General features: G+C 40.4%; 1 protein-coding gene across 1 annotated transcript in view; it reads left to right on the top strand.

Moving 5' to 3' along the window:
- The window catches only part of spata17 (spermatogenesis associated 17), a 38,653-nt gene extending 20,393 nt beyond the window's left edge, over nucleotides 1-18,260 (top strand). The window contains exon 10 of the mRNA XM_056266389.1: nucleotides 18,122-18,260. Coding sequence (XP_056122364.1) covers nucleotides 18,122-18,202 — 81 coding nt within the window. The 3' untranslated portion in view covers nucleotides 18,203-18,260. The remainder of the gene's footprint in view (nucleotides 1-18,121) is intronic.
- Nucleotides 18,261-18,758: the final 498 nt, after the last annotated feature.

Below are 18,758 nucleotides of genomic sequence, written 5' to 3'. Positions count from 1 at the left end.
TCATGGCATTCTTGCGTTTGATCTGTTGGCACATGCCAGACTCATTAACCCTTCGCAAAGCTGCCTCAGTGTCTGTAATTAATGCAACAAGCTCATGCAACATACGCACTGCATTTCTGCTTTGAATGGATTATTCTTTCCCCCTCAACACTACTTTGATAAGTTATCTGGACGAACTCACTCATTCTCTCCCACCTCATCATCAAGGAGCCCATCCATTCCTCTATCACTGGGGGGTACTGGGTACGTTTTGCTTTTTCTAATTATTTTGTTTGCTTATTTATTTATTTACGTCCTTCTCTGAAGAGTGCGACTGCAGAGCTGTTTTTGATTAATCAAAATGCATTAGACTTCTAAGAGAGTAATGTACTCCAAAAGATGCCCTCCATTTAACCCGGGTCACACCGAGACCTAGGCGCCAGAGGCACTGATGTTCCCGTGAGAATTATGTATGTTAAGATGACGGTACTCTCGATGGGTTTGATTCGGATATTAGATTTATGCAAACCGCAATTGGAATATGTATCTCTATCTTGTATAACAAAATACTGTCTCCCATTGAGTAAATTCTCATTATTAAGTTTTTTTTTTTTTTATGTAAAATATTTTAACATTTAAAAAAAATAAACATAAGAATATGACACTGTTCATAATTCAGATAATTCCCCATGAAAACATAATGTGGAAAAGGCCTGAATAAAGTAGTTTTGCTTCAGTTCACTCCTTATATATAATAATCCTTATAAAATATGTAAAGATTATTCAATTAAAATATGTAAGGATCATTCAATTCAATTTGATGGAATTTTAATATTAATTAAAATGCATAAATCTTGAAAAAGGCTTTTAAAAAATTCAGTGTACGTTATGTGAAAAATAAATTTAAACTAGTTTCTCACAGGAAAAGCTTTGTCCCTTGATGATGATCCCAAGCTTTGAAACATAAATTGATTCTAAAGAGGAAATTAGATGGCACTTATTACACTGTCTAACTAGTAACCCAGTGTCATTTGTCTGTGGCTTGATAAATGTTCCACGTTTGCCTACCTTTGAGGGTTACCAATGAGAAATACGTTGCAGACAAACCATTTTTTTTAATAAATCTCCTATGCCCCTCGCTTTTTTTCCCTTGCATTGACTCACATGAAGATAATGATGGATATGGTAATTTCCAAGTGCATCTCTGATTTAATTATACCCATTCTCGTTTTCCTTTCTTCTCCATTCATTTGTTCATCCCACCCCTCATAGGACCCACACCTTGAGATGTGTTATTTCCCAGATTAACATGTTTTAACCTGAAAGCAGTGCTTGGTGATTTATCTCAATTGTGGAGATAAAAGGAAGTGATGCAGGAAGAATTACAGAGGCTTCAGACATGCTCAGATACATAACTAATGAACTTTACCTCTGATATTTGAATCTAGGTCCTTTTTATAAAACCCTTTTGAGGTCTATTTTTTTTTTCACCTGTTTATTCAACTTATTCACAGCAGATTTTTGTTTTACTTTTTTCTCTCTTTTTGTTTTATATATATATATATATATATATATATATATATATATATATATATAGGGTACATTTGGTCTTTTTTTCTTCTTTTAAATGGTTTATTATTATTATTGATTCAGACTTGTCCCAGACCTAGACTTTCAATCTTAAAATGTAACTAATATATTGAATATAAATATATTTAAAAAATTTAAGATATACAGTATATATATCTGAGTTACCTGACTATATATATATATATATATATAGTCAGGTAACTCAGATAATTGGAGGACTCAATAGTGGTGACAAATGTGAAAAGTTTATTAGTAAACACAAAATAAATGCAAAAATAAATGATTCTCAGTATGGTGGTTCCCGTGCGCTCCGCACACAGACAGAGGAGACCACTGAGAGGAAATTAGCACAGGACCACAGAAAGACCGAGTCCAGCAAGCGAGACAGTGCTGCTACAGACTCCGTGTTGCTTTCACATTCACGCGAACCGCGGCACGGTTTGGGAGCAACCGAACTCATACCACCTCCTCCAGGTAGTCTCGGGTTCGGTACCCCAGTGCGCACCCGGGTCCGCATGACAGCATTCACATTAGTGATTTTTCATGCGAACCGTGCCCCGTTCCGAACTAAACTGCCAGTGTGAAAGCCCTATTAAGGGGCTCGCACACCGGACGAGAAGCGCAGCGCCGCGCCACGTCTACGACAACTCCAGGTATCGCACACCGGACGCGCACATTCTATTCGAGCGAGCTCAATTTTGAATCAACTCCTGGTAGAAGAGCTGCACGATGTGAGTTTTAACTTGATTTTTTTATTATTATTTTTTTATGTTAATTGAATAATAGCTGATGTTTGAACGTTAATCAAGTAAAAGTGTCTATCACGTTAAGTCTGTTATTTTGTAACGTTATCCGTTGTCTAGGCAAATATGTCACATGATACAATAGTATTTATTTAGCTAGCGTTTAGCTAACCCGAGTGAAAACAGCACAGGGTGAAGCCATGTACATTACCGACGATTTGAGACAAATAAATGTACATTTACTATAAAACTATGCAAATGGCGCTCTGTGGCGCGGCAGGGTTTTGAACAAGGTCCTGAGCCGTAGCTGGGCGCCGCGGACAGACGCCGAATGGCGCCGCCGGTGTGTGTACACTCATAGAGAATAATGTGTTCGAATTTAAAAGATGTGGCGCTGCGCGACGCGGCGCTGAGCTTCTCGTCCGGTGTGCGACCCCCTTTAGGTTCCTGAGCACAAATAACAAGCAGGTAAGTACCTGAAGTAACACACATGAAAGAGAGCACAGAACATGAGACAAACACTCGGCACAGATCGTGATCAACTGACAACAAGAGGTAGACACAGCTGGAAAAAATATATTGGACCATGACAACAGAGAAGAACCACAGACACACCCTGACCCTGTCCACCACAGTGAGAACCACAGTATTGCCATTAGACGGGGGTAGGCCTGTGTCAAAGTCCATGGCTATGTGTGACCAGGGTCTCGAAGGGATTGACAGTGGCCGGAGTAGCCCTGCTGAGGGTCGATTCAAGCCCTTACTCACCGCACAGGCTGATACAAACTCTCGAGCGTCCCGCGCCATCGACGGCTACAAGAACCGCTGCTTGATTAAAGAACACGTTCGAGCCATTTCCGGGTGGCAAGCTAGATGAGTGGCCCCACTGAAGAACGCCTGTTCGGACCGACTCCGGCACAAACAGCAGACCGCGAACAGTGACGCCGTGTAACGCTTCACAGACCTTGGACTCCACACCCCAGGTAACCGCCGCGACCACCTGGTTGGGAGGCACGATGGTCACTGGAGAAGTGGGTCTAGCCTCTGCCTCAAAAATCCGTGAGAGCGCGTCGGGTTTACCGTTCTTACTACCCGGGCGATACGAGATGTTAAAGTTGAACCGGCCGAAGAACAGTGCCCAGCTAGCCTGCCGAGAATTTAGTCTTTTAGCGGAACGAATATACTCTAAATTCTTATCGTCAGTCCAAACTAAGAATGAAACCCCCGCGCCCTCCAACCAGTGACGCAACTCCTCCAGTGCCAACTTAACAGCCAGTAACTCCTTATTCCTGATGTCATAATTCCGTTCTGAAGGGGTGAGATGATGAGAAAAAAAAAGTGCATGGTCAGTGCTGTCGTCCAAAGGTGATCTCTGGGACAATATTACCCCCACTCCTTCCTCCGACGCATCCACCTCCACAATGAATTGACGAGACAGGTCAAGGTTGGTGAGAATAGGAGCCGAAACAAAGCGGCTCTTCAAACTTTCAAACGCCTCCTGAGCCTGCGTCGACCAACAGAAACTCATTTGTGTGGAAGTGAGATTCGTCAGTGGCAGGGCGACCTGGCAAAAATTTCGAATGAATCGCCTGTAAAAATTGGCCAATCAGCAACTGCTTTTACTTTGACAGGTAACGGGCAACAGAATGAAACCCAGGAACGGAACCCGGCCATGCATGAAACTCGCACTTCTCCAACTTAGCGAACAAACGATTCTCGAGTAGCCGCTGTAACACTCGCCGGACGTGCTGGACATGGTCGCGTTCGTTCTGGGAGACCCCGCCCCAGCCGGAGTGGAAGAAGGACGTATTATAACGGCTAGCAGAGAATCACTGATGTATCTCTCCATGGCTTCCCTCTCAGGACTGGAGAGTGAGTAAAGGCACCCCTTAGGTGGAGAAGGGCCAGGCAATAAATCTATTGCACAGTCGTACTAGCGGTGCGGAGGGAGAGATGAAGCTCGGGACTTACTGAACACCGCTCTCAAGTCATGATAAGCCTCTGGTACATCCAACAGGTTCACTGGTTCCTCATGTAGTGCAGAAACAGACATTAAAGGAGAAGATGCAGACACTAAACACTGAGATAAACAAAATGAGCTCCATGCCAACACAGAATTAAGAGCCCAGTCAATCTGAGGGTTATCTTTAACCAGCCAGGTGTGCCCCAAGACCACTGGAGTGGAAGGAGAGTGTAAAAGGAGGAATCTAATCTCCTCAGCATGATTGCCCGAATGGTGAGGTTGATAAGGCCAGTGGAATGAGTAATCCTGGTGAGAGGAGTACCACAAAGGGTTCTGGCTGAAATCGGTTCGGCCAGGAGAGAACATTGAATGCCCAAACGCTCAGCCAGTCCAATGTCCATAAAGTCACCCTCCGCTCCAGAATCAATCAAAGCTGACACCCGATGGGCAGTCCCCTCCAACTGCAGAAACTGCCCCGCCTCCCCGCAGTAGAGGCGCAAGTCATTGGCGAGACGATGACGCCGTTCCATGACAGACAGATGAGCTTTCCCGATTTGCATGGGCTCCTCCTCAGGTGACCCAAAATGCTGTGAAGTGGCATCTCCCGCGCCTGATGCATAGCGAGAGGATTCATGAGAGAAACCCGCCCTCCAATGCTGGGAACGAATAGAAATCCGTTTGTCGATCCGGATAGCGAGGTCGACCAATCCGTCGAGAGAAGGGGGTAATTCCAAAAGTAAATCTCGTCCTTGATGTGTTCAGCCAACCCATGGAGAAAGTGGTCCCACTGAGCTTTGGGATTCCAAGCACAGGATGCAGCGAGTGTACGGAACTCGATCGAATATTCCGACATGGACCTGGCTCCCTGCTGTAACAATGACAATGCTCGTGCCGCCTCTGTACCCGATGCTGAATGATCAAAGTCTTTATGAAGCTCCTGTGAGAAATCCTCATACGATCTGCAGCAATCGTGCTCATTGTCCCACATGGTCGTTCCCCACTCCCTTGCGAGCCCTGCAAGGTGCATGATGACGAAAGCCACTCTAGACCTCTCCGTCAAAAGCAGGAAGGCTGCAGTGAGAAAGTCAGTGAGCACTGTGAGAGAAATGAGCGACATGAATTGGGCTCACCGGAGTAAGGAGCAGGTGGGTTTAGGCAAGGTTCTGAACGGCGGAGAACGGCCACCTCAGCGTCTGGTTGATGTGATGCAGTTGGAATCACGGGAGGACTGATCTGAAGCTGTTCGAGCCGTTGAGTAATCCAGGCTAGCTGACTTGACATCTCCATCATGGCCTGATGAGAAGCTGTCAGTTCCTCCTTTTGCCGTCCTAAAAGAACTCCCTGTTGAGCAATGGCTCACCGCAACTCAAGTTCATCCGCTGAGTCCATCGTGGTCAGTTGATTCTGTCAGGTAACTCAGATAATTGGAGGACTCAATAGCGGTGACAAACATGAAACGTTTATTAGTAAACTTTGTAACACAAAATCAATGCAAAAATAAATGATTCTCAGTATGGTGGTTCCCATGCGCTCCGCACACAGACAGAGGAAACCACTGAGAGCACAGGACCACAGAAAGACGGGCCCCGAGTCCAGCAAGCGAGACAGTGCTGCTACAGACTCCTCGTCTTAGGTTCCTGAGCACAAATAACAAGCAGGTAAGTAAATGAAGTAACACACATGAAAGAGAGCACAGAACATGAGACAAACACCCGGCAAAGATAGTGATCAACTGACAACAAGAGGTAGACACAGGCGTAAATATAAAGGGTAAGGGAAATGAGCAACGTGGAGAAAATCAGCTTGTGATTGTGCACACAGTGCTACCAGGCAACACTAAATGCTCAATTCTCAAGTTGCAGAAAATGACAGGACCATGACAACAGAGAAGAACCAGTGACACACCCTGACCCGTGACATTATATTTATATATACACTCACCTAAAGGGTTATTAGGAACACCATACTAATCCTGTGTTTGACCCCATTTCGCCTTCAGAACTGCCTTAATTCTACGTGGCATTGATTCAACAAGGTGCTGAAAGCATTCTTTAGAAATGTTGGCCCATATTGATAGGATAGCATCTTGCAGTTGATGGAGATTTGTGGGATGCATATCCAGGGCACGAAGCTCCCATTCCACCACATCCCAAAGATGCTCTATTGGGTTGAGATCTGGTGACTGTGGGGGCCATTTTAGTACAGTGAACTCATTGTCATGTTCAAGAAACCAATTTGAAATGATTCGAGCTTTGTGACATTGTGCATTATCCTGCTGGAAGTAGCCATCAGAGGACGGGTACATGGTGGCCATAAAGGGATGGACATGGTCAGAAACAATACTCAGGTAGGCCGTGGCATTTAAACGATGCCCAATTGGCACTAAGGGGCCTAAAGTGTGCCAAGAAAACATCCCCCACACCATTACACCACCACCAGCCTGCACAGTGGTAACAAGGCATGATGGATCCATGTTCTCATTCTGTTTACGCCAAATTCTGACTCTACCATCTGAATGTCTCAACAGAAATCGAGACTCATCAGACCAGGCAACATTTTTCCAGTCTTCAACTGTCCAATTTTGGTGAGCTCTTGCAAATTGTAGCCTCTTTTTCCTATTTGAGTGGTACCTGGTGGGGTCTTCTGCTGTTGTAGCCCATCCGCCTCAAGGTTGTGCGTGTTGTGGCTTCACAAATGCTTTGCTGCATACCTCGGTTGTAACGAGTGGTTATTTCAGTCAAAGTTGCTCTTCTATCAGCTTGAATCAGTCGGCCCATTCTCCTCTGACCTCTAGCATCAACAAGGCATTTTCGCCCACAGGACTGCCGCATACTGGATGTTTTTCCCTTTTCACACCATTCTTTGTAAACCCTAGAAATGGTTGTGCGTGAAAATCCCAGTAACTGAGCAGATTGTGAAATACTCAGACCGGCCCGTCTGGCACCAACAACCATGCCACGCTCAAAATTGCTTAAATCACCTTTTTTTTCCCATTCTGACATTCAGTTTGGAGTTCAGGAGATTGTCTTGACCAGGACCACACCCCTAAATGCATTGAAGCAACTGCCATGTGATTGGTTGATTAGATAATTTAATTAATGAGAAATTGAACAGGTGTTCCTAATAATCCTTTAGGTGAGTGTATTAGGGGTGTCGCAATATACCGGTATTGACGATAATCGTGATATTCAAAGCTTGAAATATCGACATCGTGTTAATTTAGAGTGTGGCAATATACCGGTATTGGCGATAACCACGATGTTTAAAATGAATAGGACTTTTATGATAACATGACAAGTATACTCCAGCGCCAGTTGAGGTGGCAGTATTGCACCCGCGACATCTATCAAATGAGAAGAAGACGCAGCGCGCGCCCGCGCAGCCACTCTGGTATGGGAGTTCTTCGGCTTCAAAGAAAACAGCACTTTAAAGGGGGTCGCACACCGGACGAGAAGCGCAGAGAATTCTTTCAAATTCGAACACATTATTTTCTAGGAGTTTACACACCACCGGCACCATTCGGCGTCTGTCCGCGACGCCTAGCAATGGCTCGGATTTTCAGGTGAGATTCTCAAATCATTCAGTTAACGGATGCGCTCTGACTGAGGTAAAGTGTTCAGACTGCAGACTTAGCAACGATTGTATTTAATTGTACAGTACAATCATAACAAAGTACAGACATGATCTTAATTTCATAATGTCCTTAAACATAACAATATTGCTGGCCATGAACTGAGAAAGTGCGCGTCAGGTGTGCTACACACGACGCGGCGCGGAGCTGCGCTTCTCGTCCGGTGTTGTGCCTAATTTCGACCCCCTGCCAAATTATTACCCCCCTCGTTGAAGTCACTACCTGATTGCCTAATCCCAACGCCGCCCCTAATCCTACCCCCTCCCCCACAATTTATCCTAAACCTACCAATGCTAGGGGGGTAATAATTTGGCGGGGGTCGAAATTCGGCACAACACCGGTGTGCGACCCTCTTAAGCCCAATCTGCAGAATGTGTAGCCACCAACCTTTTTACCCATCTCCGTGCCCATCACCCTGCGGATTACGCTATTTTACAGAGAGTAAATTGCGATTATTTTACTAGTCATGGAATAGGAAATGTGACACCTGTTAACAGCGGGTTTTTGTTTTCATATGTTTAAATAAAGGGTGATTATTAAGTACCCCGTTTTCTTTACTCGTCTTATTTGTGTATTTTTGTATTTGCACTTGATTTGTTTTGTTCAAATCTGCATGACTTGCACCGGCGCAAGCGCAACAATAGGTTTAAGAGCTTTTCAGTTCTTCAGGAAACATTCATTAAGACAGTGTTTCGCTCCAGTTTGAAACCAGATATACTTCACATGCTTGTCTTACTTCACAAAAATGTGCATTCAAAGATAAGAACGCAAGACGTAAAAATGCACAAAAAAAGAAAAATTAAATAAACAAAGTAAAAATTAATTTGACTGATTTGACATTTTTCCCCCCAAGGTTTCTATAGATATCGCGATATATCGATATCGTGAATTATTTTGGCCACAATAACCGTGGTGTGAAAAATCTAACATCGTGACAGCCCTAGAGTGTATATATATATATATATATATATATGGCTGCTCCTCACTTGTCATTTCCAACAACAGTTTGTTAGAATAGTTTTTATCAAAAGTTGAGTGTACTTGCAATGAATTCAGTGAAGAGCAAGTCCCTGCAAGTATAACAAATTTATTTTGCGATATTTCTGAATCAAGAAATAAATTTGCAGAAAGTAAGTTTATTCCTTAGAATTCTTAAAAATTTAATTTCCACTTCAAAAATGAATGGCAGTTTGAGGAGGAAATTACATATATTCATGATGGTTCAGGGGGAAAAATTTACAGAAAATTTCTGTGATGCATGTGTACAGTACATACACTGGTATGATAAAAATACACTAGTCTGAGCAACAACAAAAAAAGTGTTTCCATTTTTAAGAGAGTTTAATTTATGAATGTCTACAATGTGCTTATAGTAAAAAAAAAAACCTTAAAAGGAATCAGTGAAAGGCGGAATTACAATGATTTGAGCTCTTTAAGATATGAAGTGACGGTCCACAGCGGTGTGTTGTCAGCCCAGTAGTTGTGGATCAGAAGTGATGCGGACAGACAGAGAGGCACGGGTGCCGCGCTGTTCCCTCTCCTCTGTAATTAGTGCATTAGTTAATAGCCCCTTGACAAGAATGACCCTTCATCAGGGTGTACGCTGGCCCCTGACTAGCCTGCCCTGCGATCTGATTTTTGCATCATCACCACCAATTCTAACAAATTGAACCACCAGGGCTAATTACGGTGGCTAATAAAGTGCTGGCGGTGGCATTGCCTCGGTGCAAAAGCATCTCGATCGCCTTACATTAGACTTTCATCAATCATCTTTTCAAACTGATATATCTTAGCGCCGGAATACCAACACAGGCATACATTTATTTTCTCTCTCTTCTATTCTAATGTTGCTTCAGTAATTGCTTTTTCCTCTGCTAGACCCCCATCTCCATTGTCCCCCCTTGAATATCGCCTCTAAGCACAACTGGAGCAGTTTTTTTTAATTATTGTTGTAGGCAACTGGAATATTTAGCCTAAAATGATGCTTTGTTAGTGGCTGCTCTTGTTAATCACTGGCAGAATAATGCATCACCATGATATGTGTGATATATGAGGTGTGTTTAAATGCGAATGATATTCATAATGAGCAATAAATAAGTGATATAAAAGTAGGACAACCTACTTTGACTCCAAGATAGAAAATGGCATGTGAGTGTTTATATTATGCACACACACACACACACACACACATATGCTCATATCCCAGACCGGACTACATTAGTGACCAAGAGCCTCTGGGTGATTCACTATATCCATTTTATAGGGATATAAAATCCCTCGGCCCCTTCATTTGCCACGTAATAAACAATTCGCCTGACATGCCTCTCACTTTTTTCTTACATATGTATCAATTAACTTTACACCTTATTCTATTATGTCAGCATTTCCTTTTTTATCGTCATTCATATAAATAGTAAATAAATATAATGTGTTGCAAACTGATTTGAAATGGCCTTTGACTTAAACATTTAGAAAATTATTTATACCATCCGTCAGCAGCAAATTTAACTGTCAATTTTGGATGACTCTAAAAGTTACGAAATGTGCATTGTAATGATTTCATATTTTGTTATATTTATTAGTATTTTTATTTAAAAGAAATATATATTTAGTTTGTGGAAGCACTGCCTGATTTGCCTTCAGACAAAACAAACTAAATGAACACACCTCTGGCTCTCATTTTTGTGTAATTTTTACACTTAAACTTTAAGATACTCCACTTTTTTTGGAAATAGGCTCATTTTACAACTCCCCCAGAGTTAAACTGTTCAGTTTTACCGTTTTTTAATCCATTCAGCCGATCTCCGGTTCTGGCGGTACCACTTTTAGCATAGCTTAGCATACATCATTGGAGTGGACAAGACCATTAGCATTTCTAAAAAAAAAAATGACCAAAGAGTTTCTATATTTTTCCTATTTAAAACTTGACTCTTCTGTAGTTACATCGTGGACTAAGACCGACGGAAAATGTAAAGTTGCGATTTTCTAGGCTGATATGGCTAGGAACTATACTCTCATTCCTGCGTAATAATCAAGAAACTTTACTGCCGTACCATGAGTGCAGCAGGCGTAATGATATGACGCAGCGCCTGAAAATAGGCCACCTTCCTTCAACACAACGGAACTATTTTCAGGCGCTGCGTCATATCATTACGCCTGCTGCACTCATGGTACGGCAGTGAAGTTTCTTGATTATTACGCAGGAATGAGAGTATAGTTCCTAGCCATATCAGCCTTTTTTTTTTGAGAAATGCTAATGGTCTTGTCCACTTCAGTGATGTATGCTAAGCTATGCTAAAAGTGGTACCGCCAGAACCGGAGATCGGCTGAATGGATTCAAAAACGGTAAAACTCAACAGTTTAACTCTGGGGGAGTTGTAAAATGAGCCTATTTCCAAAAAAAGTGGAGTATCCCTTTAAAGTATCTAAAATGCACAGTGCAAATAAACATTGTATTGTAGGGCAGAGTGAGATAAAATTACTCCACAGTACCATGTACTTTTCTAACCCCCATTTCCAATACACAGTCTCCTCCATCTGTGCTTTTCTTTATGCATGTTTATTCAAATATGAACTGGTTTCCTCTGTCATTCTGACAATGAAAACAGACCCTTCTGAATTTCATCTGTCCTGTGGCTCGTGCAGCTACTTGAAAGCTATTGGATTTTTTGCATAGCATGAATGGAAGTTATTTTTCTCTTCACAGTGTGATTGAATTAATGAAATCAGAATTACTGTATGTAAGCTTCCAAGGACAGGGATTTGTGTTCACGTGCCAATTATATGAGATTGTTGCAGGTAATAACTAAGCAGGAATCTCTAGATGGCATGCACTAGGTCTCTTCAATAGACACAGAAGGATTACTTTAGCCACACAACATTGCGTAACTGAGCAAAAAATGCATCATTCTGGTATTGTCAGTTAATCTTACTGAAATTGTCTGTGTGTGTTAGCTGATTGAGAGCCACATTGGGGTCATGTCACCTGAAATAGCTTGATCATATCAAATTTATGATTTTCACTGACTTAATTGTCATATTCTACAGCATTCTGAAGAGAGAATGAAAATGACATTAGGGATTTAGATAATGCATTCTGTTGATAAAGCACAGTGATTATCCACTAAATAAAATTTGAATTTCACTGATCAAATTTTTGCATGCCTTAATTAGTCCTTACATCCACTCTTGAAGATGTTAAAGTGAAATCCAAAATATATATATATATATATATATATATATATAATAATTGATCTAATTTTGTGTCTCTGGAAAATAGTGATCTATGACATGTATAGTTTTTATTAAGTAATTATATTAAGTAAAAAGATAAAATTAGACCCTTGGGGCAAGATGACCTCCCAGAATTGACACAGAAGTGGTATGTTGTTACTTGTGTTATTATTTTTAAATTTAATAATCATTGTAATTAATGAGGTTATTATCTACTTATTTCCATGAATTAGATGTACATTTCAGATATGTTCGCTTTCATTCAAATCTAGGTTAGTTGAGTGAAATTATTAAATTTGCATTTATAGTGTTGCCATTATGACATTATCTTCAATTAAAATATGGGCAATTAAAGAAGTAAATATTCATATGCCTATATATAAGTCATAGAATAATTTTACCCATTATAAATCTCTTTCTGCTTGGTCTGTCATCAGTTATTCATTTATTCAACTAAATTGTCAAAAAAAAAAAAATAGAATAGTTGATTTAGTATTTTACAATAATGACACTATAAAATAACACAAATATATATAATATTCTATATGGAATATATATTCTATATATAGAGAGAGAATATATGGACATTTTTACAGAGGGAGATAAATAAATATTTGCATATTACTTATTGCCTGAAACCATGTTAAACTACAAATATTTTTTTTTAATAATACTCATTTTCATCCTACATACTGTATCAATTAATGTTGTCATTGCCTGTTCATTGTTTTGTTTTTTATTATAATAATTTTTTTATGTATGTGGTATTCTGGTTTTTCATGAGGGAGTAATTAGTATTTAAGCTAGAGAGACTTTTTCCAGTATAAAATAAAATAAAATTGGTTTAAGAAATTGATTTGATTAAAGCGAAATGATTATGCACTGTCAATGTCAAATTTGGCTGTAGTGATTTTGTTTTACCTTAGACTGAAGTTTTTGATTGGTGTTTTAGACTATTTTTTTGCGTATAACCGTATACCAAATGTGCTTTTGAGAACACAAGCTCTTTTAAGTTAAGTTGCCTAGTGCAACTTTTTTTTTTCTTTTGTATATAACTCTAACTCGTATTAAAATTGTATAGCATTTTACTTGTTAACAAAAATGTTGTCAGTCCACATGCAACAACAAATACATACACAACAAATGTGCATTTGAGCAGTCAGAAATGCAAAGGGTACATGCAGCTCCCCTCAGAGCAGAGCCTGCATCAGGACATATAAACTGGGGGGGAGGGGGGCCTTCATAAATCTTGAGGGGACCATTGCCATCACGTTAGCTTGCACCACAATTCAGAGAATCGGATCTGTCCGATTTACATCTCATAAATTCATCCATTTCTCTCAAAATACATAAAAGTGGCTGGTGAACTAGGAAGAATAAAGTGACCCTTATAGTTAGTGGTATGTATAGTTATCTGATATGAATAAAACACAATGTCAAATTATAATTGAAAGGATTATTATTGCCGCTTCCATAGACATCAGTGTGTATTTAGCAAACTATAAATGTTTTGTTTTTGTTTTTTGCTACTCAATTTAAATACTATTTAAATGTCTAAAACCTAAAATACTGGTTGAAAACATATAGTTGAGATATATGAAAACCACTGAACACGTCCATCTCTGGCTCAGCGCCAGCCGAAGCGCAAAAGCACATTTGAATTTAGCAGTTGATCATGTGATGCACTGAATGTTCTAATCACACCGGTGTGATCGTACGCATCAAAGGGTTTTGAGGGTGGAGGGGGGACAAATTGTAACTGAGGGGGCACAAATCAGATCTGAGGGGCAATGCCCCTTTTTGCCCCCTCGTGGTGCCGGGCCTGATCAGGAGTAGCCACGTATGAAAGAGTCCTTTGCCATTTCCCTACTGGCCTGTATAGAGCTGTGCAGTGGGAATTACGCCGTCAACTTCTCACTAGCTAAAATAATGTAAACTCATTTCGGCTGAGGCCCAGCTAAGATGTCAGCGTGTATGAATGCGAAAAGTGCATTGGACGCATTAGGACTTGACAGGGGCCCTTCTTGAAATAAGTGAAATTAATGGAGCTCTTTTCATGTACGACAAGGCCGCGGCACCCCTTTCAGCCTGCTTACAGTCAGAGAAAAGTCAATACTTTTTTATTACTCCAGGCTGACCTACCTTCTGCACTACAAGTGCTAGCTGTGCTAATTGGTTTCAGTTGTGAGGGGAAAAAATAGAAAAGCTTCATTCCGAAGAACATTGGAGCAAATAAATCAATCTCATATTTTTTTTATCCCTTGTCTGTTTTTATTGGGTAATGTTGGTGAGAGAGGCAACAAATGCTTGGTTAAAATATGGGTTCCATGGGCTAAAAAGTGTCTAAGTGCCCTGAGTGCTTATCTGAAGTCCGCTGTTGTTCCACTGCTGTTATGTAGCTGTTAAATGAAACACACTAAGGTGAAAGATAACAAAGAACATGGGTTACAGCTATTTTTAAGAGAACAGGTTGACGTGACAAATAAGAACATCAGCTAGAGGAGAGATTCATTTTATATATTCAGAAGGACTGAGGGCACTTAAGAAATGTGTCTCGCTGATTCCAATTAAGGCCATTTGTTAATGTTAAAAGAAATAGTTTGGTTTATAAATAGCTACTAGAATTCTGAAACACTTAAAGTCCCTGTAAAGTCAAAATTAAGTATGTGTTCTGAGGTTGTCACACCACAGAAAAATGTGTTATTAGCCACCCAGCCAAATTTGAATGATAAAAAAGCCGGCAAGTACATAAAATAAGCTATCAAAATCTTGAAAAAGTGAGCAGTATTCTCTGCTCTCAAACGCTGGAGGCGTGTCCGCTGGCTGCGCTGAAACCACGCCCACTCGCGGGAAAGCTGCCGACGCTGATATTAGGTGATACTGCTTTCGGGACGGGGAGATGAAGGCCGAGGCGGGAGATAGTCGGTTCGGCCCCATTCACCAGTAACAGCGGATTATCAGTGAATCCCAGTTGTCTCCGACGAAAGTTTATAAAACTATCCCGTCCCGTGTAAAATGATCACTACAGAGGCGGGTGTTGGCGGTGATCCTCAGCTCTCCATCAAGGTTGGCTCTTCAACAAAATTAATCCACCTCTTCTTGATGTGATCGTTTTTAGGAAATTTAAATAAAGACACCGATCTGTTTTGTACATGATCGCATCCAGGAGGTAGCCTACGCATTTCCGTGTCGAAGGCATAGCTAGCTAGCAAACTGTAGGCTGTAGTAACTAATAGTACTGACAGTAACTCACGATTGAGCGGCGAACTGATGCGAATGTGCTCTATTGTTAGGGGAGTGGCCAGCCTCAGTGCGTCATCAAGTAGGGGCGTGTCCAGGAGCTCAAGGGCTCCAGTGCGTCATCGAGCCCTGTTTTAGCCCCGCCCAAAAAATCCGGAAAATAGCAATGGTGAAAAACTGTTTAACGGTCTAACTCCACAATTCAGTACTTCACAGTTCACAGTCTTTGTAATATGTTTTAGCAATACATTTATAACATTTATAATGGGTTTAGACATTTTTTTTAGAATTGCCTTTACAGGGACTTTAATACTTTTTAATCAACGATAAAATAACAGGTTAGTGTTAGATCCTTATTATCACCATGTTTTAACCTTAAAGCCGTTGTTGTTCAGCTCTTACGCAGCTACATACACCAACAAAAATCAGTCATTAGTCATTAATTATGCGTCTACAAACTAAGCCTTGTTGTGGGACAGAAATCAAAGTTTTTGCAATAATCTAATTTCTGAAGTTTGATTTTTGTTGTGTAGTGAACGATGTGAATTACTCTATTTTCCACTTTGGATATGATGTCCTTTTGCGTTTCTTGTGCAGTTGTTAGAGTCAGTGTGGAGTGCTGTTTACAAGGACAGCTAGCTGCAGCGTTTCCCGAGGCCAAGACACACAGATGATTGTCATGGTGGCGTACGCTGACTGACAGAAGGATCACATGCATGCCTGCCAGAGGGAAACAGTCAGCGCCCCAGTCTATGACATTAGTTTGTCCTTGCTCAACTTCGGCTTTTTTTAGTCTTAAAAAAATGAAATATATAATTAAATCGCCTTCCTTCCTTCCATCCTCCCTTTCCTCTTCCCATTCTTACTCCAGTCTGTTATTTTCATTCCAACACAGCAGTGCTTCTCACAGGCTCTTGCATTAAGCAGTAGTGGAGATCCAGGTTGCGTGTTTTAGACCAGGTCAGCCTCTAGGGGGGGTCACTGAGAGCCAATTTGCTCTGAGAGATGCTCCGAGACAGCCTGTGTAGCTGCTGCAGCAACTAGGCCACTAGCAAAAGCTGAATCCAGTCCAACTAAAAATATCTGACGCAGATATTTTGTGCAGTGCTGCGAAAAAGAGGGCAGGATTTGTTGTGGCTTGTGTATTCATCATTAACTGGATGACTGGGAGAATGTGTTATAGCAGTGATAAAGAGCTATTGCTAGTCACAGCAACTACTGTGAGGTTGGCGTGGTCATCCAGGCATCAGGGAAGAGAGATTTTGATAGTGTTTTTTTTTGTTAACCCCCTAATTTTAGATCTGAGTGGGGATACAATCATATTAGCTTTTGCTAGTCATTGTAAAATACTTATAGTGACAGTTAGTGCACAGTTGATAAACTGAATAAACCTTTACACTGTAAAACTTTATAACAGAATTCACTTGCTTAGCGCTAATGTTTTTGGAAATAAAATGACTTGAGTACTTGTGATGGACTGCACATCCGTCCAGACTCTAGCATCCCTGCGACCCTACATTGAACAAATGGTTTGGAAAATGGATGGATAAATGGATGATTTGGATGCGATTTACTCACATATACTCTTCGTTGGAGCATGAGCGCTACTCGCCAGGCCACGTCTCGAGCTAAAAAATCACATTTAAAATCTTATATGAGCCTATAAGAAAGAAAAATCACATATGGGATCTCTTGAATATCTCACTTTTTGCTCATAGATGGCAAAAAGATTCAATTGAGAACAAATTGAGACTAATTTCCATATTTTTGGAAGAGCTTAGTAATCTGTCTACTCTAGAATTTCAGAATAGATCTCAATTATGTATCAAATAGTGCTGCTAAGATTTGTAAAGACAATCTGCCATCAAAAGTCAGATTTCAATATGAACTCGCCTAACATGAATTCACCTAATTTTCCTAACAAACCAAATTTTCTCAGCTATTCTATCCTTATAAAATTATAAATTGTTATCATTATCTCTCATTTTAATATCTCTAATATATACATGTATTTGTTATTTACACTAACTATCATTAAAAAGTTTTGACTTAGGAAGATTTTGTTTTTGAAAGAAGTCTCTTATGCTCACCAAGGCTGCATTTCTTTGATGAAAAATACAATAAAAATAGTAATATGGTCAAATACTATTACAATTTAAATTGGCTGTTTTCTGTCTTATTTTATATTTTGAAATGTAATTTATTTCTGTGATGACAAAGCTGAATTTTCAGCATCATTGCTCCAGTCTTCAGTGTCACATGATCCTTCAGAAATCATTCTAAAATGCTGATTTGTAGGCCAAGAAACATTTTTTGTGGAAACCATACTAGATTTGTTTCTTTTTTGATGAATAGAACAACAGCATTTATTTGAAATAGAAACCTTTTGTAACATTTGTAGCATTATAAATGTCTTTACTGTCACTTTTGATCAATTTAATGTATCCTTGCTGAATAAAAGTATAGTAATCTTACTGACCCCAAAAGTTATTCCAACACATCTGAGATTAAGTTGATACTTCAACATAACTGAGTACTCATTCATTTTCCTGAGCTGTGAAAGAGCAAGTTCTGAGCAATAACATTTTCCTTTGGAAGCATGTGTATTATTATTTTTTGTGAGTGTGTGTGTGTGAGGGAGCTAAATGGAAAAACTAATAATTGCACCATCTCTGTTGAGTGTAAAACTTTTCTCTTTTTTTTCAAACTGCTGACATCCAATCAATGTGCTTATCATTTCAGCCCTTCAAGACCGTCTTCACCACCTGCCACGTCTTTGACAAGTTTGGACGACTGTACTCCAACGCTGGTAATATTGTATGAGATAGCCGAGTGGAAAATAGACAGAATCAATAAATACATTAAATGAAATATCCAATTATGCATCGTTTGTTTGTCTGGTTCAGAAAGTACGAAGGTGAGATGGGGTGAAGAAAACATTTGGTGCCGCGTTCACAGTAAAAACGTCTCGTCCTCTTAGCATAATTACATGCTATTTGTATTGCGCACAATTGCTTTTTGCACTTAATATCCGCTGTGTTGATGAAAAAAATTCTTTAACAGCAACGATTTTGATTCTGGAAAAGAGACTAATGAAATTCCTCCATTAGTTTACGCACTTACCGATGTCACACGCGGATTCTTACATCACTTCCATCAATCAACGCACACAGGCCGAGCAGGCAGCCACCTCATCGCATCGCTCCCGGAATCAGCCGTTTTGAAACATTTCCCATGCATTGTTGCCACAGAAAATAAATGTCATTTAATTTCAGTGAGTGGGAAAAGGTGAAGGCACTGATCCAGTCGTCTGCTACAGAGGTTTCATTTCCACAAATAATTCTGAGTGCTTCGTTCTATTGTGTGTGTGAGGGGTGGG

This window comes from Rhinichthys klamathensis, unplaced genomic scaffold, assembly GCF_029890125.1.
Source record: "Rhinichthys klamathensis goyatoka isolate OS25496 unplaced genomic scaffold, OSU_Roscu_1.1 h1tg000247l_1, whole genome shotgun sequence".
NCBI classification, from domain to species: domain Eukaryota; kingdom Metazoa; phylum Chordata; class Actinopteri; order Cypriniformes; family Leuciscidae; genus Rhinichthys; species Rhinichthys klamathensis.
The sequence above is the reverse complement of the archived record's forward strand: the minus strand, read 5'-3'. Positions and strand labels throughout refer to the sequence as shown.